The sequence below is a fragment of the Pteropus vampyrus genome, unplaced genomic scaffold, assembly GCF_000151845.1.
Source record: "Pteropus vampyrus isolate Shadow unplaced genomic scaffold, Pvam_2.0 Scaffold1, whole genome shotgun sequence".
In the NCBI taxonomy this organism is placed as follows: domain Eukaryota; kingdom Metazoa; phylum Chordata; class Mammalia; order Chiroptera; family Pteropodidae; genus Pteropus; species Pteropus vampyrus.
In genome coordinates, this window is record NW_011888782.1 from 16,975,370 (window position 1) to 16,997,608 (window position 22,239).

The window sequence follows — 22,239 nt, forward strand, 5'->3', positions numbered from 1 at the left end:
AAGTCATTTCTCCACCCACCCCCCACCCACCTCACTCAAATTGGAAATCCTGAGGTGCAGGTGGGGGAGGGGTCTCAACAGAAAGTTATATCAAAATACGCAAAATGAAAAGCAAACTTATTGTTTAAAGCAATCTTCCCCGCCATCCTGGTTTTTGTTTTCGTCTTTACAAAAGCTTCCTTTCCCAAAATGTGACTGAAAATGTCATTAGTTCAACTCCCAGCATTTTAAAACCTTGTTTGACAATGCTTTTTGAGGGGAATGGGGGGAAAGTTTGTTCTTTTTGGTAAATGTTAAGTTTCGGTTCCCTCCCCACCCCCACTCACACTTCAAAAAAATCTCTAAGTAGTTTCTGAAATTTAAATTTCTGCCTACAATTAGCAGAAGAATTACAATTGGTGATACAATGAATGCAGTTAGTCATAGAGCTGAATACAATTAGCAAAAGAGCCGAGTCAACAGGCAAATGCAGAACTGACTGTATGCCTTCCTCCTCCTCAAGGGAACTCACTCAACTAAATATAAAGTTATTTGAAGTCTCATTAGTTGGTGTTATCCTCACTTTTTATTCCAATTAGCAGTGATACCAGAGCTTTGCAGCTGTGAGAGGGATGCAACAATTCTGGTTTAAATTAATTACTTCTTGTGCAACAGGCATAGAAAATTTTGGGAACTTAGTGGTTTCAGGGTGGCAAAAATGGCGGGGGAGGAGGGGAGACCGAAGAGTGTATCAAAGTTGGAAAAGGAAAAGAAAGGAAGGAAAGCGGATTTTACCATCCAGGCATAAGCACAGCTTTCTCTTTTTGGGGAAAGGATTTTCTGTCCACTTCCTGCTTGGCAAGAAGCTATTCTGTGGGAGGGAGAGAGAATGTGCCTGGAACCCTCCTGCCTGGAGCCTGCCTGAGGAAACCTGTAGGACAAAGGCTCTATATTGGACTAGCTGCCATCTTGGACCCAGCTATTTTATGATTGGCGCTAAGCCTTGGACGAAATTGGTCACAGATCCCCTGGGGGGGGTAGCCTTTTAGATTGTGGGGTCATGAGTGAAATTAGGGACAGGGACAGTGTTGTGGCCTAAATTGGAGCCCCTGGGGGCACATCCTGGAGAAGGACATTGAGAGCTGTGTTCCTTCCCTCTGACCAGAGGGGGGAAGGGTGGGGGAATGGGGGTGGAGACAGATAAATAGGTTTTTCCAGCTTCACCATGTGTCCATTGCTGGGTTATGCCTGAGGGGATTGTATTGAAACTTAAGGTATTAGGAGCCAAGATGAATGGTTGGAATAAACACAGTGGAGGGGGTGAGGGGCTCCTTAAGAGCTAGGAGGAGGGTGGGGCCCTCCGAGATGAGCTTTTAGGAGCAGAGGCTCAAAGACAGGACATTTGGCCAGAGGTTTCATCACCCAAAGTCCGTGTTACTGTGCCTTGGAAGTATGCTATTAAAGTTGGGCATGTTAAACTCAATGAATTTATTCTTGACCCATAAGCAGTGGGGAGCCTTTGAGGGTTTCTGAGTCTGGGAGTCATGAAAAAAGTCAGTTGGAGGATGTTAGCAGTAATTGTTGGCACACAGATAAAGTGCCTATGCCACAGGATCCCAAAACCCTAGCTAGGTAGATGGAAATTTATAGTTATTTCAAGGCGGTGGGAGAGGGAGTATTACTACTGTTAGAAGAGGCAGCAAAGCCTAGTGGTTTCTACATCAACTCTGGAGTCAGATTCTGCCACTTTCTACTTGTGTCTTTGGGCAAATATTTACAATTTGGTATATATTGTTCTTGCTTTTATGGCTTAAACTAAAAATAAAGTAGGCATCCCTCCTTCCCTCCTTTACCCTATTAAGATTATACCGGGAATACTTATTTGTATTCTGTTCTTCTCATTTCATATAACACATCATGTTAATGTTTGGTATTAGTTATTTATTTAGTATAAACAGTAATTGAATGTAGTTTATCTTAGCAAGTATTTTAGGAATGTAAAGGGTATAGCGAAAAGAATGTGCAATTTCATTAAGTTCTAAGTAACTATATGTAAACACACCCCAGGTCTGCGGGAAAAGCATACAGCGGTATTCTATGCTGTCTAAGCCACAATCAGATACTCCTTGCTATGTGTAGATTTAGTCAGCAAGGGAATACTCATACCTGTTTTTCTTTTTTTACACAAATAAGTAACATCCTATGTACATTACTCCTTATTTCTTTTCATATTTTGTAGGTCATTTCATAGGGCCAGAGCATCTCATTCTTTCTCATGGTTCGCCCAGTCATCAATCTATTTAACAGTTATTTAGCCAGTCCCCTATTGATGGACATTTAGTTTGCTTCTGATCTCAAACATGGTGCCATAAATCATCTGTCTTTTCAAGGAAGTGCCTCATTCCTAGCTTGGTGGCTCGAACATAGAAAGATACATCCTGTCGCTTGTAAAGGTCCTTGTTTACTGGAGAAAGAGACGCCCTTTCTTTTTCCTGAGAAGAAATGGAGGTTAGAGCTTTTCCTAAGTTCACATTGGGCCACTGGTGAGAAATAAGATTAGAGCTCTGGACCCACGAGTGTGTCAGATCTGGAGGTCGATTTTGTCAAAAGTACGAGGTACAGCCAGTGGCTTAGAGAGACCCATGGAAGGACAGCTTAGGGGTTGGCACCTTTGGAAACATACTGGGGATTTACACTCTTCCCCTTCCCATTTAATGGTTTTGTTTTCTATCACATTCCATGGTAGTTACTGCTGGAGAACCACCTGGTTCATTGATACGTGTCTCAGACACGGAGAGATGCTTCCATACATTTTTGTGGGCTGTTGAGGCACTTGAGAAGTTGGCAGAAGCTGTTGGGGTTTTGGGAATCTGAATTTTCTTCTGGTTCCACCTCCGTGGCTGCCGCCTGACCCAGGCTCTGGAATGGAATCCATGAAACAAGTTTTGATGGAATTAGCTAACGGCCGAGCTAGGAAGGAACCTTGAATATCCTTAGGTCTTGCTCAAGAAGCAAAGGATTATTTAGCATTATCTGGTTGAGGAAAACCTAGCCCTTGGCTCCTACTCAGTGAAAAGCTGTTCCGTTTGTTTGTTTTTTCCCCAGCAGGTAAAATGAAAATGGTACTTTGTTGATTGTTTCTCACGATTCTGTAGGTAGACTGGACTCTGCTGTGTCTTGGAGCTAGAAGGTTAGCCAGGCTGGAAGGACCAAGGTGGCTCATTTACCTGGCTGGTGGCTGGCTAGGGCTGTCCACTGGGGTGCCTGGACTCCTCCACGCATGGTGCTGGTTTCCATGAGTGAGTGTCCAAGCACAGGAACGCAGCATTGGCTGCCCCGCTGGAAGGTTTATAGCATGACTTTTCATCACATTCTCCTGGGCAAGGCAAGTTGCAAGACCAGGCCAGATTCAAGGGGAGAGGAAATAGACGACACATTTTATGAGAGGAATAGCAAAAAATGTGAAGCCATCTTTAATTGACCACAAGTGGCTTTTCTCAGAAAAGTTCGTAAACGTACCCAGATACCACCTGTCAGTGATGGGAACTGGATTTCCCCAACATAACCTAATTTCTGTTCATAATTTTAGAGCTGCGAAATGTAGAATGTGGTTTTCTGTCATGTCCCACTCTGTTTCTTTCCCCTTTCCCCCTTTCGTGGTTTTTGTTGGTTTGTTTTTGGAATGGGAGTGTTTTTCGTCAGGAGTTAGTGAGATTACTAAACAATTCATCACTCTGGAGATTTGCTGTAGAACTGCTGATGAAGCAAGGAGACCTTCATTATTCCTTTGCTAGTTGGTGGGATACGGTGTTAACCACCCATCTAAATATTCATTGCGCATCCATGTGCCAGACATTTTTAGGGGCTGGGAATGAAGCAGTAAACAAGACAGAAAATGCTCAGCCTTTCCAGTGCCTAAATTCTAGTGAGGACACTGACCATGATCAAGTAAAAAAAAAAAAATACACACACACGCACCCTTTCAGGTAGTGACAAGTTAGTGTGAGCGCTATGAATAAAACAGAATAAGGCAATGGACCCAACACCACACTCCCTACCAGTTTAGTAGTCACAGAAATGTCTCCCTGAGGAACTGACATTGAGGCTTGAATGAATTGAGGGAAGGTAAGGGCACCTTGTAGGCGTGGGGGCATGTGTGGTTGGTTCTCGGGCAGAGGGAACAGCAAGTGTAGCCCTTGTTAAAGGAACAAGGACTGGACAGAGTGGCCTCCAGAGGTGCCGCAGGAAGAGCTTTAAGGAGGGCTGGGCTGCGATCTGTCTCTGACTTCTAAAAGTGCTCTCTGCATGGAGAAGGCTCTAGGGCAGCAATTGTCTAGAAGCAGGAGACCCTGGGAAACAGTCCCCAGCCTGCAGGTGGTCTGGAAAGCAGTGGCATGCTCAGGAACGATTTCATGGGTGCAGGAAGGGATGCGGAGCATCACAGCTGTCCCACCTGGGCACAGGTGCTGATAGAAATGAAACAGCCCCCAATCCAGGTGAGACAGCACGCAGCATAAGGGAGAGGAACCGAAAGATATGGGGTAACTTGGCATCTCCTCCAGACCCCATCCTGAGCAGGGCTTGTAGTTCTCAACTTTGGTGCTGACTTTGGCAGACAGCGAGAAGGTGTCTTGCTTGCTTTTCACTTGTCTGCAACTTCCTTATCTGCAACTTTGATCCCATTCATTCCTGTTTATACTTTTAGACTACACTCAGGCTTCTCTTCCTCCAGGAAGTCTGCTGAGATTAACATCTCAGGACTAGTAAATTCTTTCTGGTTTTCTTCCTCCAACACTGAAATTGCTGGCCTTACTCAGTCATCCCTCGTACTGGACTGTGACCTCTTTGAGGGCAAGGGCATACGGCCAAGCATGGTACAATAAGGCAAGGTGAATGTGTTAGGAATTCATGTTAAAAACACAATGACATCTGTTGGTGGGGGCTAAAGGAGGCTGATCTGTCTGGCTAGGAGTTGGAGGGGCAGAGTCCCTGGCTTTGAGCAGACACTGTGGCTGCACAGGAAGTTAGAGACAGGTACAGGTCAGAGGTTGTCATCCAGTACACTTTTCCCGATTGTGTTTATGGAATCTCTCAACGTTCTTTTCAGTGGGCAAACAAAACAGCCCTGGAGAATGCTGGCCCGAAGACCATTGAAATGGCTTTACAACTGGTCAGTCCTGCTTTGCACCCAGCTCGCAAACGCGTTTCTGTGGTCCCTGCCGCTTTCCAGGCTGGACCCCGTAGGCAGGCTGCCATCCCTCTCCTTTCTGTTTCAACTGCTGGTCAGTATTTGGATTTCATGCATTTTTCTCTTATGATTTCTTCACCACTAGCACCCGCGAGAGGAAGTATATTATCCCCATTTTAGGGGTAGAAACAGAGCTCAATGGGCAAACTTATCCAACTGGAGAAGAAAGGGGCTACATCAGTGTTTGAACTGAGGTTTTTTGACTCTTCCACACAAGGTGGCTCCCATGGTGCCCTGGTCTCCTTCCATGTCTAGATGACTGAAATCACTGCAGTCTCTGTTCCCTCGAGGTCACCCAGCTTCCATTTATATCCCTGCTCAGAAGCTTTCCCCTGCCTCCTGCGTTGCGTGGCCTTCCCCTGTGGTCCAGCCAGCATTTCCCTCCAGTCTGCTCAGATTCTAATTACACCAGGAACGGTGTTCCGCTTTGCTCAGGTTGTTCCTTTTTATTGGGTTTGTCAGTCTTCCACCTTATTCCCCTTTTTATGCTGTTCTTTCTAAGAAGACACTTCCTATTTACCTGGCCCCCACCCCATAACTTGAAGGAGTCATTTTCTGGATGGTGGTTTTTCCTATGTATTTTGTTTAATTCTCACGTGTTTTGGTTAATTCTCCATTTGTCTTACTGATCCTCTCCCGTGGGTTTCCAAACCGTTCTATTTTTGAGAATGAAAGGGGGTGCTGTCAATAATTATGCCTAGATACCATGAGCAGACTGGACCTCATCAGACCGACCAATCAAGACTTCTTAAACACTTGACTCTTCTAGACTTGTTCTTTTAATCTCCCAAGGCTCTTAGCTCAGAGCCTTAAATCAGTGTAAATAGTTAAAAAGAATTAGCAATAAACACAGCACAGTTGATAAGGATATTGTGGGCTTGGAGATTCAGGCTCAGACCAGGAGGACCTGAGTGCAGGCTGAACATAAGAGCTGACTCTAAGACAGATAGATGTTCACCGCCCAGGAGAGAAATGTTGGGAGAGTCAGGAAGTGGAAGCTCCGCATAGCTGACTCAGGCAGGCCAGCCTGAGACTTCCAGGCCAGCACCCCTTGCAGGAAGACCCTTTGAATTTTAGGTGCAGTGGGATTAATGTGATAGAAGGACTAAAGAAAAGGCACATGGGGCCAGGACAAAACACACTAATTTGAGGATCCCCTACAGCCAGATATTAGGATCTCGCCTGGCTTGTATCTCACCTTCCCCTGGTTTAGGTGCCAGTCAAAATAAGGGCGACATTTTCTTTACTCAACACAGGAACAGGTGAAACAAGTCAGAAATTTTAGGACCCTAGCAGAGACCAGTGTAAGGGCTGTTTTCCTCCATTTTCCTCCTGAAACTTGAGATTACGTAACCGATGGCGCCTGATTGTTTCACCAGTGCAGAGCTTGGGAATTTTCGTTTCCTGCCCCATCTGGTCTGACTTTTCCGCATCTTTGCTGCGAACTCACAAGCTTATCCTCGAGTATCTGCTTGGGGGGTAGGGGGTGGGAAGGTGGGGGAGTGATGCAGAAGGTGGGGGGTGGTGCCAACTGTATGATCCGCTGAGTGAGGGTCGGCAGGCTGCCCATTCAGTTCTGATGGTCCGCACACAGGTACGTGAAGAGATGCTTCCTCGAGCAAGTTTCATTGGTTGGGAAAAAAGTGGGATTTCTGAGGATGCTCCATATCTGAGACTTGAAATTATTTCTCATTACTATTTTCTCATAACTATGGTGAATGGTCCTGGGAATCTGGGCTTCTAAAGAAGAGTTTGACTCCAGTGGTTTTACCTGTAGTGTCCCCAAATGTTTTATCTTTTTTTTTTCAGATTGTATCTTATTACTAGTTTGTTGGCATTTTTTCTGCCTGAAATCCTGCTGCTCTGGGTGTGTGTGGGGGTTCCCTGACTGCTTGCCAGATCCGGCTGTAATTAGTGCTTCTTTTAAGACCACAGCTGTTAAAGAGCTGTGTACACTTGTGGGAAAAGGGATGGGTGAACTCCCAGAGACTAAGGGCTCCATTTCTGGCTTTAGGTGGGCTTGGGGACAGCTTCCTGATTTGCCTGGTTTGGCAGCTGAGTTGATCCTTTGCAGTTGGTGGTTTTTATCCCTCTTGGGCTTGGGCCCTTCTTCCCGAGGTCACATCTCTTAAGACTGGAATGCAGCTCTTCTGCCAGCCAGTCCTTTTCCCTGTTGGACCAGTTTCTACTGGTTTGCCCAGGCTCCTTGTCCCACCCTTTGTTGAGTTTGGTTTCTGTTTCCCACACCCTTCTTTAAAAAAGGCCTTGAAATGTTGATTGTGCATAATCTGCGATTCCTCGCTTAGTATTTGTTTGTTTTGTTGCCTTCTTATCCCCAGCCTACCTAGGACCCTCTAGATCACCGATAGACCTTGCTCTCTACAGTTGTCAGGGAAGGGAGGCCGTGGCAGAGGTTGGGGGAGGGAGGAGGTGGAAGAGGCTGGCCGGTTAAGAAGATAGGGAGGGAAAAGACCCACCCTGTAAACTGCCTGGATCACAGAACCAGCCCCAAGGCTCCTGGCTCCCAGCTTTGGTGTGACAGGTGACTCGCTGAAGCTGGTCTCCTAGCCTGACTCTGACTCTGTGGCTGGTGGTGTCCCTTTGGCTTTTGTGTGGTTGTCTGTGTGGGGTTAGGTTTCCTATTGTTGGAATAGAGGCCTGCGTGGGTGTATGTATGTGTGTGTGTGATTTAAATTAACAAACCACTAACTTGAAGAGGGTCTTAAAAAGAAATCCATTTCTTGATAAGAGCAAAGCCTTTTGCCCCCAGCTGTTGCACTGGAGGTTTGGTCTGAGCCCCTTGGCTCTTGCTCATTTTGTCCTTTACTCAAACAGAGGGAACTTTTGAGAAAGGCTTTGCTGATTCTTGGCGTCAGGGAGAGAGGAGTAGCAAAAGGGGTTTCAGTTGCCTGCATGGCTGAGATTCTGTGTGGACACAGGTGGATTTTGAAGCAGGGGAAGGCACTCCCCACTGCAGAGAAAGTCTAGGCTTGGGGCTTGGTGACAAATCCCCGCTCTTCACATCTGCACAGGTAGGTCCTCCTGCTCTCTGTGTAGGCGTTCAGAGCCCATGGACTGCTTGCTTCCTTGATTAGTCCCCTCCTCAGTTTAAATAAGTCCTGCCTGTGAACAACGGGATTAAAACAAGTTTCTTACAGCAGTAAATACTTGGTTAACCTCTTGATTTGCAGGCAGTGCTTGGTAAATTGTCGATGGATGTGACAGTGTGACCTTGAGCCACAGAGAAGGCCAGAGTTGGACTTTTTTGCCCAACCAGATGACAACTGAGTAACAAAGGGGTTCAGCTACTCAAGATAATAGAACTTGCTAGAATTGGGAGAGAAAGGAAAAATTTTTATTGTGTTCATGTTGGAGGGAGAAAATATGGCTAGAAATATTTTAAAGCCTTTTTTGTTGTTAATTATATTCTTATCTATCTATTTCTGCCACCCTTCTCTAGACAGTTTCCCCTGGGTGGTGAGTGCCTTTTCTTACTTTAAATCCACCTGTCCACGTAATCTCAACCATGTAGGCAATTGAAACCCCTTTTGCTACTTTAGGGAGTGAAAAGGTTTCAGGTGCACAATGTTGCCCACTGTTTAAGAGGTGAATGAGGACTGAATTACATGGCCACCTACAGAGCCTAGCCTTTTTTTTTTTTTTTTAAGTCGGCCTCTAAGCACCAGTGACTCTCTGCAGAACACAACAGATGAACATTGTGCCTTGCTTTTGCCAACCTTGAAGGCAACTGGAAAACTGTGTATCTATGTCAAAATACCTTTTAGGGTCTGGTTTTAAAAATCTATGATTTACAGGGACAGTGATCTTGGTGTTGGAACAAATCTCTTTTATTTGCTGCTAGAAGTTGCATGGGCCACTCATTAGTGCATCAGAGGTCAGACGCATGCGGGGCAGCAGCTGGGACACTAATGATTTCATACAGCTTTGTGTGCCTGGCCGCCTGTGGTGCTGTAAATCGGACTCAGGGCTCTAATTTTTTAAAAAACCTCCAGGGAGTTAGTCCGCAGCTTGCCTCTTATGAGATAGAACTTAAGATAATATTTATAGTGGAGGGCAAAGGAAAAATAATACCTAATGGGGGGACATTGTGGGAAGAATGGTAGCAACCTATTCGAAGTAAATTATGTGGGGCCATTGGAGTAACTCATTTATGGGCTCAAGGAGTATTTATTAGGTCCTTAGCTACTGTGGGGGAGGAACAAACTTTCCTCTACCCTCAGGGTTCATCTGGCTGGTCTAATAATCAAATAGGCATGAGATAGATTAGCAAGAGTAAATAATAGAATGTAATGCATACATGGGTATGGGAGTCCCACAACACGAGCATGTCGACCCCACATGGCACGAAGCCTTCCGAGACAGGAAAGGAACATGGCATATGAGACATCCTCCCCTAGGGATGAGGTAAGGTGCCTTGGGGGCTTCAGAGGGTCATTCATTGCAGGATGATGAGAACAACAGATGCTTAGTAAACAGGAGTGTGTCTTGCCCTGTAGATAGGTCAAAAGAGGTTATCTCTGATATCTCTTATTATGGGCAAGGCCCTTATTCAAGTTCTTCTAGGTAGTTAAGGGAGGGGCAGAAATTTCTCTTGAGCCCAAGGCTAAAGTTGCCTTATCTCAAAACAGTCTACACAACCCAGAGGTATATCTTGGGGTCATTCCCTTCTGAACCCCCATTCTAGGAAGAGCCACCACGCCAAGGCAAGTCTCCAAGCTTCACCCCGTTAACACTAAGTTACTAATGGGAGGGTTTACCCCTTGTTTTAAGGGGTAATTTACATAAACAGATTATAAGTATGCATTTTGAGTTTCGACGCCTGTGTACCCATGCCTTCTGCCAGCATCCTAGAACATTTCCATCACCCCAGAACTGCCCCCTTGAGTGCCCTCTAGGCATAGTTGTTCTCATCTGCAACTTCTGATTTTTTTCACCTTAGAGTAGTTTTACCTTCATGTAAATGGAATTATGCAGTATATAACTTTTCAATTCTGGCTTTTCCCACCAAGCGTATGCATGAATCAGGAATTCATTATCATTGCTGAAAAAGTCTTATCATGTAGATATATACCACAGTGTTTTTCTGTTGATGTGGAAGTTTTGTTTTTAACACCCAGTTTTATTTAAGTAAACAGATTTATTGGTTAAAAAGTATGTTTGGTAGGTAGTAATCCAGAACACAATTGTGGCATGTTCTGGTGTCATTCAGTGTCCTATAACTTGGGTTTGTTTTGGGACACCCCAAGTATAGGTAAGTAACTTGTCACTGTGGGCCCCATGTTAAAACCTTCATGAAGTGTGAGAACTGAGAGAGACACACCAGGCTGTGAGCATCGAACCCCACTGGCCTTGGTGGGCATGGCCAGCCGAGAACATGCCTCAGGCTGCATGGATTGGGAAAAGATAACAAGGCTCCAGCCTGAAAGCCAGACTCTGACCAGGAGACAGATAGTCCAGAATGAGGGAGCTGTTGCAGGTGAGGTTCCCCAGAGGCAGACGCTGAGAGTTTGGCCTGTGAACTTGTTGTTTATCAGCAGCTGTGAAAGGCAGGGGAAGGAAGCAAGATGCGGCCCAGCAAGGCTGTCAATGCCACTGCCGGGGCAGATCCTTACAGATCTAGGCTGGGCCACCGGTACAGGGTGGAAATTCCAGGTAAAAATGGAGGCTTAGTTGTCTTTCCTTCCCTACACTCATCCCTGGAGTTGCCATGTAAATTGTTCCACAAGGATATTTTATGGCACCATGATTATACTTTTAAAAATTAGATGGTTGTCTTCTGCCTGCCATTTTTCCTACCCAGATAAATTCCCCTGCTCCTTCCCCACCTTTGACCTTTTAGCTCACCTGGAGGGTTTCTCCTGCCCTGTAAAGCTGACTGCAGCTCCCTGATTGGGGTCGGGATCACAGAAAAACACGTGCCTGGGTTATATTGTCCCTTCTTGCCTCCTAAAGGCCCCTTCTTGAGTCTTTTACTGCTGTACCCTCATCCTTTGGAGGGGGGCTGCATGTGGTAAGAAACAATTGCTAAACTGTTTTTGTCTGTGACTCTGAAAAACTGTGGTGGATGGTGCTGTGCTGCCCGGGGTGGCCATGTTTCCTTGGGGTTTCATCTTCAAGAGTCAGTGCCAGAAAGGACATGGTTCCCATACTTTTTAATGATTCCGACAGTTCTGCGAACCAAAATTTGGGTTATTTCTCATGTTACCAAATCTGCAGGTTAAGCCCAGCCAAATCATCCATTTAACCGTGGAAGCAACTTACTCATCTAATTAATTATCTGTGCCGTTTTATTTGGTTTTAGCTTTTTAAAAAAGTAAGATTTTTTTTTTTTTTTAACATATGTTAATGTTTAAAAGCAGTGTGCTTTTATCCCTGGCCTTCTACAGGGAGGGTCCTTCTGGCCGGGAAGGAACATGGGGACAGGGCTGGGCTGTTAGACTAGAGGGGTGGACCTGGTGTGCCTGGCTCTGGGGCCTCGGGACCTGGCCCCACAAACCAAGGAAGCGAGTGATAGGAAGGAAAAGGAGCACGCGGGGTTTGAGGAAGCTTGTGGGGGTGTGGGCACCGGAGGCACTGGGCCTTCTAATGAGTAGGGTAGTTCGCCGGTGCTGGGAAGGGAGAGAGGGCAGTGGTCATTGCAGGCGTGAAGATTTTCTCCTAAAACATAGGAAGGGATCAGGATGTGGCTTTTAGGGTGGCACGAAAACCTCAAGTGAACAACACACAACATTTTCTGATTATCACACTATGCTTCCCCCTCGGCACCAGCAACCGCATTGAGCCTACAGTTGTTAGAGCTAATGACATTTCTCTCTGGTTCCAGCCCTTTTCGGATTTGTTCATGGAGCCTGAAAACGTGGTCCAGAGCAGGGCTCCACTTTGGGCTGTTCGGGGACATCCCACCCCGCTCTGCCACCAGGTAGTCCTGATGCTTTCTGTTGCTCTATGTGTCCTGAGAATGACTCCCGCTAGCTGGCCAGACAGGTAGTCCTGTATGTCCCAGTCTTTTACCCTAAGCTTTGGGGATCAGATATGCCTCAACCTTCAAAATTTCTGATTTTAGGAAGTTAATACTATGCGTGTACATCTGTTAGTAACAACTCCACAAAATAATGAATATTAGCTTTTTTTTTTTCCATGAAATACATGAAAACTCACTAGACGGTGTAGGGGGAAATCATAAATCATTTTCACGCCACTTCAGGTTTTGCTGTCAAATACCTTATGCAAAAACTTTTGGTTTCGAGAGCTGCTTGGATTTTGGAATTGCAGAAAGGGGATTATTGTGGGTTTGTATGGGGCCTTGACGTTTGTTTCACTGGGTGTTTGAGTGGTTCCCCCCTGGAACTTATAAGTGTTTATTCTTAACACTTCTTCCTATACATTGTCTGAGACCCCTTCCACCACCCCCTCTAGAGACACCCCCAATGAGCAGCCCCACGTCTCCCACACCCTTGTGTTTGGGACAATCTACGTAGCAGCCACTACTGAGGATGCAGAACACAAGGCTTGCTTGCTTGCTGCTCCTGTGCTGGGCTTTTTTGGTCTCGGCCTCTACAGAAGCCTTCTAGCCAAGCACAAGAGGACCTTTGCTCCCAGTTCCAACATTGGCCATCTTGCCTGGTCCTTCCCCTGCCCCGGCTTTTTATGTACATTTGGTCTTTTTGGAAATGGAAACAGGCACTTGCCAACCTGTGTTCTTCACGTGGATGGAGGTTGAACCACCTTAGTTACTAAATTCTAGATTCGTACTATCCACACTTGCGAGTCGATGTTTCTCCCGATCTAGTGTCATGTAGCAATCGAATACATTACCAAGTTGAAAAATTTGGGTTATATAAAGAACAAGGATAGTCAGTCATTGCAGTGTTGCTCGTGGTTTTTCAAAAATTGAGGCTTTTGTCTATCATTAGGTACTAATTAAAGAAATTGTGATGCATCTGCAGATGATGTACCATGCAGCCATCAATAGAACAGCTTGACTCAGAACATTTTCCAAGTTAATACAGTTAAGTGGAAAAGTTGAGTATAACGTGCTCCTATTTGTGTCTTTAAAAAATTTACATAGGCCGAGATTTATAACATATTGTTGAATGGTTATGTGAGGAAGTAGAAACAGTTGAGTGAGAAATTGGTAGACTTCAAACTATTTGCACTTGTGTATCTTTTTGTATTAAGAATGCATGTATGTTTTCTATCTAAATAAACATTTTTTTTCAGACCAAGACTCCCTCTCACTGCCCCCTCCCCCACCCCCCGCATTCCCCCGCCTAACATCCTTAGTTTGGGTACTGCTGTTCTGAGCCGGGGGTGGTTATGCTCAAACAGGGGGTCTAGATTCCTTTCTCTTCTTCCGGGTCCCCCAGGCCCCAACTCTATGCCGCAGCACGTGGCTAAGGATGCAGGAGCTCTTGCCTCGGATTTTGGAGCACAGGCATTCTGTGTACTTTACATGAATCAAGTAAAGCTTAGTTTTGATGTTATTGAATGGACTTAGTTTCATGGCTGGACTTTACTCCTTGAACTTGGCTTACCACTTTTAAACGGGAGAGGCTGCATAAGTGGCACATACTGATAATAAGGCTTCTGGTTGTCACCAGCTATTCCCCACTTCATTGCTATAGTGAGACACTGAGAAGCCCTCTTCGGTGGGTGGAGACCTTCTTCTGTCCAGGCCTGAGTTTGTGTGAGGCCAGTTGTTCCCAATCATTTTAAGGGATGTCCACAAAAAACAAACAAACAAAAAAACAAAAAACACCTCAAAAAGTAAGTTTATAGCCATTAATATATTATATTTCAGATGGGGCATTTTGACGATGAGAGGTGCCTCCATCCTTTCAACTTACATTCTTCATTTACATGGGAAGTTGTATTTAAAACCGGAAGCTCATTCTTACAGATGTGCAGTAGTCCAGCAGGAGTCCTGTGGGGTGTGTGTGTGTGGCGTATACAGTTGTGTGTGTTCCTTGTTGGATCACAGGTAGTATAAAAAGTAGATTCCAGAAGCAGACACAAAGTCCTGTTCACTAACAAAGCACTTTATTTAAGTGCTGGCTAAGGTAAACCTGCGTGCTTGGTATTTTTATTTATTTTTTCTTTAACCTCCCCCTTCCTCTCCTGCTGGGCCCACATTCCTAGGTCTTTGTCTCTGCCTGGTATTTTAGAAATTTTGGGAGAGGAAGGCAGTAGGTGGGGCGTCCTGGAAGCTGGGGGCAGGGAAAAGGGTGGTCACTTGCAAGGTCAGAGGTCGAGCCTGCTCCATTCAGCTGGGGCAGCCAGATTGTCGCCATGCGAGGGTGGGGGAGGTGGAAAGTGGGGGCGTGTCCTTGCATCTGCCTGGCAAGCCCCAAACAGGCAGCCCCAGGCCCTGGAATTCCTGCCACCGGAGGACTGTTCCCCCTACCCCCATCCCCTTCCTGGAGCCATAGTTCATGGCCTCTACTACATTTCTGGCCTTGGACCCTCTGCAGGGCCCTTTGGAAGACGTGGATTCCAGTTTATTTTTTAAAAAATATCTTGCAGTTGGTTCAAGGAGAATTGCAGCCATGCATATCCTTACCTGTAGATCTGTTCCCACAAGCTCTAAAATAGTGGGTTTTCAACCTTAGAAACTGCAGGTAGATGAGATGCGGAGCTTCTAAATGGAGTGCAAAAATCTTCCCAAAGTTTTACTCCAATTTCAGCCAGAAAGTTCATAAAATTGGTCACATTTTCAGTATTTGGACAGTGTGTTCTTTAAAAAAATTTCAATGGTTTATCATTTACAAGCATCATGAGGCTTTGCTTTTACTCACTCATAGCTTTTTACGATCAGCTGACTGAGTGTTCCCCACTGGCAGCCTCTGTGCCACCTCTGTGGTCCCAGAAGTCAGCCGGCAACTGCAGAAACACTTGGCACTTCTGAAGTCACAGTGTGATGTAGGGCATTTAGAGCTGCATCCATCCCATGTGAAATGACGACAGGTGGGGTATCATCCAGGGACCCCTGTTAGAGATATCTCGACCCAGAGCCGCACATGTGAGGGGCCTGGTGCCAGGGACTTTGGGCACTTGTTGCTACCTCTGTCCAGGATTTCTTTTCTGACCACTTAATCTGCAGAATTCTTTAACTCTTCCATTGTAGGATATCTTGGATGCATGACATTATCTAGGCTCCAAATTTTAGCAAACCTAAAACTCAGAAAAATCACCTTGATTCCTTGCAATTGCACAATTGGCACCTGGAGCCTGGCTTCCTGCCTCAGCCCACAATTGTTTCAAAATAGTTTGATTTCCGATATCAAGTCTCCAGAGATAGGGTTCTTGGGGTTTTAGGGGTGAAAGGTGTCTCCTGGGATACCTGGTCAGATCCCATGTGTTTTATGCATGAAACTGAAACCTGGACAGGTGACTGGATAGGCGGTCCCATGATCAGATATTCCCAGGCTTGGACGAACAGCCTAAGGTTCTTTTCCACTCACTGGCTGTGCAGATGAGAGCTTGTCACATTTGCGTGAGCTCACAGACAGAGAAAGCAGGGGGACTCTGGACACACAGTCCACACAGTCCACACAGCCGTCCCCAGAACAGGTGAATCCTGAGAAGAGGTAAAGAGAAAATTGCTTAGCTGTTTGGCAGAAGAGGGGAGGACAAGACAGTTTCATTTTAATTACAAGGAACCTTCTGATAGGGTTTTCACACTTCTTATTAGCATAGGAGTGATCCCTTTATTCCCGTGACAAATGGAGAGAGCAAAGGGAAGAAACGCGGTTGAGTTGTTGAAACTGGTACCAATTGCTTTTGTATCGCCTTATAAAAAAATTAAAAATAAAAGATCACGTCATTAAAAAAAGAGAACTCTCCAGGAATTTTCCCCAAGTTTATCCACTTTTGCATCTTTTAGTTAGTATTTTAGAATAGCTTGAATTTTAGATTGATCAGATTAGAAAGACTAGGCTCATCTCTAAATGGCGGTCCTGCTTTTGAAAATTATTGGTCTTGAAGAAGATAGATCGCTATCACTTGATTTCAGTTACTATGGCTGCTGGAAAAGCATTGCACTGGACGAAATTGGTACTAAAGAACTGATCACATTTCCCCCTCCTGTATAAAAGGGAGTCCATAACATGTGCCGTATCAGCCATTTCTTAAAAGTAGGAACATAATATTCTAAATCTTTTTCCTGTTTTTGAATCTAAAGGTTCTTAGAAAAACAGCCTAACCCATGCTAGATTACACACCTCCTCATTAACCCCAAGTGGAGCAGGCCTGTTTACTGGACTGAGCCATTTGGGAGATCATTTCCTAGTGGATGTGCTCCAAGCCAAAACTTTAATTGGTTAATAAAATAACCTGGAGAAGGAGAGTAGGAGCCTTCTCCCTCTGTTTGCCCCGGAGCTGTTTTTGTATGTGACTTTCAGCCTAATAGGAACTTTCTGCCCCTCAGGGCTACCGCCAGCCTTCTCTCCTTATCTTTGTCTCCCTTAGTCCTGCTTGCCCTCCCTCCTATCCTGAACCTCCAGGATATCTAGCTAGGTGCTGCTGTGTGCTCTGCGCTCTGCCTGCCGGGCTCTCCTAGCTGTGTGGCCTTAAGCACGATGCAACCTCCTGTCTTCATCTGGGGATTAAGTGCCTTGTGTATGTGAGAGAACCCCCTTGGACACTACTTCCCTGCCTCCTGTTGCATGTTGGCTGGCTTGTCCTCACACCCAGGTGCATCAGAGGCAAATTTAAGCTCTGCTCTTGAAAGCAATCCAGCAAACATTTACAGAGAGTGCTGCTAAGTGCCCTGCTCTGTGGAGGGATACGAGGCTGGCCCAGTTTCTGTGCCAAGGAGCTGTCTCTCTGGAGAGCTCCTCATTTATCAGCAGGTGGAGGTTGTGCCAACCCTTCTCTCTCTCCCTCCCAGTAGGCAGGGCCCCAGGGAAATGGAGAACATTGCATAAAGCAGTTCTGTCAGCATGGGCTGCCTCCCAGGGTCAATTCCTTGGAACAACTTGGCAGGAAGAAGAAAGACAAGAAGCTGGCTGACCTTACCACTAGGTTTTTGCCTCCGTTCCAGAAGCTTAAGCCAGTGGCTTGCTTGAGGACCTGAGAGAACCGTGCTCTGCATGTTGACCTGACCTCCTTGATGGAGGAGGGTGGTGGCAGCAAGCTGTGGTATAAGGGTGACTAGTCCTGGCTCCTAATCTTTCTCCACACACCCAGAGGCTGGGTTGGTGAGAGACAATATTTTGGGGGGTATTATATTCCTTCATTCTGGCCACTTAATCTCAGATCAGAAAACACAATCTCAGAATTTTTCCGGGTAATTAATCTGAGATACAGGGAAACCACCACGTATGTCCTCAAAGTGTCTCAGTTATAGTTCTGAATGAAACTGGAATGAGGGAGTTGTCTGTTCTTGGATTTGGGGCCCAGGGGGTGGGAAAGGAGAGCCAGTTGTGTTCAGAGTCGGCAGCACTGCTCCCTCTCCCTGGACGGGGCTGCTCGCCTGTTGGGAAGGGGGTGGTTGGAAGTCCGGGGTCCAGAGCACCCCTGTTGCTGTCCTCTGCTCCAGTCCCCCCATCTCTCATTAATACCTGTTCCTCCTCTGGTCCCCAGGTGCTGCACCTGTACTGTGACACTTGCTCAGTGCCCATCTGCCGTGAGTGTACAATGGGCCGGCACGGGGGCCATAGCTTCATCTACCTCCAGGAGGCGCTGCAGGACTCTCGGGCACTCACCATCCAGCTGCTGGCCGACGCCCAGCAGGGCCGCCAGGCAATCCAGGTTAGTCTTTCCCCACCTTTCACCTCTTTCCCTTGTTCTTCCTTGGACAGAAAGCATTTCCTTTCCCACTGCCTTTCAGATGGCATGTACAGATTACTGGGTGGACGCCAGTATGTGGGGGCCGTGGAACAGTGACCCAAATGAGCTCACGTGATATCTATGCAGCAACAGTCCCTTGAAGGTGGGGTAGGGAGACCACCTCGAAGTCCTGTGACAATAAAAGGGATGCGGCCGAAGATACTGGCCACTAGGGGCTTGTTTCAGACACCTAGACTGGGCCCCCATTGCATCATGGGCCAGTTTCCCATCCAGCCCCCTCCCCAAATCTGAGCGGACAATAATGTTCAGTCAGGACTACAAAAAGACTGGGAGTTTAATGCTTTTCAGACAGAGACCTTTGCTATTCAGATTTATTTACAGGTAGAAATAAGCAAGCGTGGGAGATTTTACAGTAGGGTTCAGAGTTTCTGACTTTTTCCTGGGTGATAAAGTCATGTCCTGGTCATTAAGATCCTTGTTTATGTTGAATCCCCATCCCTTTGGGGTTAGAAAGGGACACATGTGACTTTGGGGAATGGCAAAGTTCTCTTACATAGCCAGGTAGTACTGGGTGCCCAAATTGATCTTGAATCTCCTTTCTTAATCCAGGTGACAAGGATTTAGGAAAACAAAAATCTTGAGATGTTTGCCTTGTCTTCACGGATAAGGTTGAAAGTCAAGAACCATTGCTAATCCTCGAGCAGAAATTGAATAGGAAACCATTATTATTTACATTCTAGAGTTTTTAAGTAACTGAATTGTTTTAAAATATGTGAACTTTTTTAGAAATGGTAAAGAAACTGACCATTTGCTTTAAGGAGGGGGAATGGAAGGATGGATTAGCTTTTACTAAGTTTCTCAGCAGCTGTCGCATTCCTATGCATGATGTTGAAGTAATCTTTCTGATGAGTCAGATTATCTGATATCCCAGTCATAAGATTGGAAGTTTGAGAGTCTGTATTTCTGGGATGACTTATTCTGTTGTATTCTTATGCCTTCAGAGTGTCTCTTGGTTGCTATCAAACCTTGTTTGCCAGCATCCCACTAGTGTGTAGTTCTATTTTATTTCTGTTCTGGTTCAGTGAATCTCGGTCCCGTGGATGAAGTGGTTTGTGGTTTCTATTTTTATGCCACTACAGTTAGGACCTTGTCGAATGCCTCCCCTGTTGGCATCTCTCCTGGACACCGTCACCTGGGGAGCTTAAAGAACTGCTGCTCTGTGGGTCCTGCCCCAGGTTGCAGCATAATCTGATTAACTCCTTTCTCTCCTTGGAGATTGAGAACACTCATGGAGTTCTTAAAACACGAAAAGAGAATCGCTGGTGTACTTTGTGTTCTGCTGGCGTCAGTTATTCTAAGGGAGAAAAATGAGTTGTCATGGTTTGCTAGAAGCTTAAGGAGAGGAGAGGTGTGTGGTTAAAATGACGAGATCTTAGAAAAGTGGACATTTGAGCTTTTTGTGGAGGGGAGAGAGAAGTAGAGGGACAAAAGATTTTGCCTGCCACGCCCAACTTTATAAAAGCGAATATGGGCAGTGTTAGCTGAGAGTCTGCTGTTGTGAGTAGTGAAAAGAACTTCTGTAAGAGTGAAATTCAGATATCACTTGGTACTGCTGTGCCTGACACAAATGTAAATGCTGGATTGTGGGGGTATTTTAGGGGAGAGGAGCCAGGTGGCCGGTGGATTCTTGGAGTTGGGAGGCTGAGTATGTTACTAATCTGTATGGCCACACCCAGGTGCACCTGCTGAATGTCAACTGCATAGACTGAGTAGGCTGCCTAGGAAGTCTCTGTATTACCAGGAGTGTGTGGGTGTGGCACACCCTCTCATGGCTCTTAGTAATAATTCTTTAAAACCTAACATTGCATCCAGTGATCTGAAGATTGGAGTATGATCGGACACCGTTTCTCTCTGAAAGTTCTCATCAGATGCATTGACCATTCTTAGAAAACTGCCTGTCTTGAGGCCCTCTGTGAGAGAGTAGAATGTCGGGGTTCATACCTGTTAAGAAAGAAGTCTCTGGGTGTTGGCAGAAGACACAGCCCCTCTTTCCCTCTGAGTTTACTCTGCTGCCAGCACACGTCTTTGCGGTTAGGGAGGGAAAGTTGAGGTATAGGCTGAGGACAAGTTATCTTCGCTCAAAAACCATTGCCAAAAAGCCAATTTGTTCCCACAAAAACCACAGAAACAAACTTGGTCCCCAAGGTGAGAAGACTGGTGTGATCTGGTTTTCATTGAGAACACATGTTTTGCACATGGGTTCCTGGTAGGAGTTGAGACACAACCAGTTATGTGTCAAGGAAACCGAGTGAGAATGGGGAGGAGTCTGCACGTGTGTTCAGCTGCTGTTTAACTGAGCCTTGCTGTGTTAGGGGAGAGCACTGTTCTGAGAGCTTCAGCTGGAGTCCCTGTCTAATCCCCATGTCATTTACCATATACCTGGAAGATACTGAGAAGAGCAGCCACTATGTAACACAGGGTACGATTTTGCTTAATTACATAGAGATTTTTAGATTTGTGTGTGAACGTGCAAGGTTTTCTCCTTTGGTGGTCACTAAGGAATGGTCAGAATGACAGCCACTGAAATATTGAGATGTATGCCACAGGATAAAGAAGTGATGATGAAATGCCATAAAATAACACACTGATGTGGGTGCTTCGGACACCGGGTTTCTTCATGCAGTTAGTCAAAATGTTAGGTAAAAATGGCCCGAGCACATAATTTTTACATTGTCATTTAATAGCGTTTATATTTAAGAGTGTAACAGAGATGGTATGAAGACTGTTCTGTGTTCTAAATATGCACATCGGAGAAGGAAGGAATATAGTCAATATACAATTTGGGGAGGGTGGTAAGTTTCTTGAAAATATGCATAAACACCCCCACCCTTGAAGAAAATCACTTAATCTGCTTTAACCAAAATACAGAATGATTCTGGTCACAGAGTAAGAGGAGATTCTGATTTGTTTTATAAGGGAATATTCATAACAAGTTTGATTTGGAAGACATTGGTCTAAGAAACTGTCTTAGGTTTGTTCATTTGCTCTTAATAGCATCGATGTATTAAGCATATCATCCGGGAGCTTTTAAAAGCTGCTTATTTGTACCGGCAAATTGGCAGATCCAAGAAACAGTAGATATCCTAGAAATAGGCTTTATTTTGCTAATAACTTAAGAGAGTTAGGACATCAAGCCAGTAACAAAGGATGATGGAGGAAGGAAAAGGAATAGATTTAAATCTATCATAACAAACACCAAAATGTAAACCTAGCTAGATTAAAGGGGTTACATGGAGAGGAGAAGGGGAAAGTATATTTAAAAAAAAAAAAACCACCCCAAAACCCTAAAGGTTATGTTAAATATCTAAACTCATGAAAACATTCTAAGATTAGAAGTCATACAAGAAACTTATGCATATCAAAAGGAAAACCACAAACTAGAAAATATGACAATTAAGTTATACTATGAAAAGATCATAAAAGTAAGTAAAACAAGAAGACACTAATAAAGGAATAAAAGAGACAAACACAGAAAGAGAAAATCCAACTATTTAATACATTCAGTCTGAGCAGTTACACAGGTAAAATTACACCAGAATGCTATTTTGGATAAATGACTGAGTATGCACACCATGCATACTCTTCAGGTGGGAGAACATACTATGAAAAAGATCCAGAGCTTTAAACTCATTCTGCCTTTGGGAATCTCCTCTAAGGCAGAGTCCTGCGTTCTGAAGGTATTCGTTGTACTGTTATGAATTGTCAGCAGTAGGAGTAAAGATTTTTTAGCTACTTACATTTGTAAAGAGTTTGTGATCACATTAACACACAGTGTTAAGGTAAAACAAGCAAACTCTGAAGTTGGTTCAAGAAAAATTATGCAAAACCAGAAAATTCACAGAAAAAAATAGGGAGGGAGGGGCAGCAATAGACCAAAATATTAATGGTAGTCTTTCCCTTTATGGTGGGACTAAGGCAAAGTTTTTTTCACCTTTATTGAGGACAGCTGATAGACAATAAACCATCCATATTTAAAGTGTACAGCATACATTTGACATTTATTTTCCCCATGAAAGCATCAGTAGTCAAGATTATGAACATGTCTGTCGCCTCCAAAAGTTTACTTGTATCCTTAGGGTAATCCCTCCCTCTCTGCTTCCGTGTGCCCAAGCAGCTCCTCATCTGCTTTCTGTCATTGATTA

At 45.1% G+C, this 22,239-nt stretch overlaps 1 protein-coding gene across 1 annotated transcript in view; it reads left to right on the plus strand.

Annotated features, from left to right (window-relative positions):
* TRIM71 (tripartite motif containing 71) overlaps window positions 1-22,239 on the plus strand; it is a 68,856-nt gene that overhangs the window by 31,253 nt on the left and 15,364 nt on the right. The window contains exon 2 of the mRNA XM_011362284.1: window positions 17,831-17,998. Coding sequence (XP_011360586.1) covers window positions 17,831-17,998 — 168 coding nt within the window. The remainder of the gene's footprint in view (window positions 1-17,830; window positions 17,999-22,239) is intronic.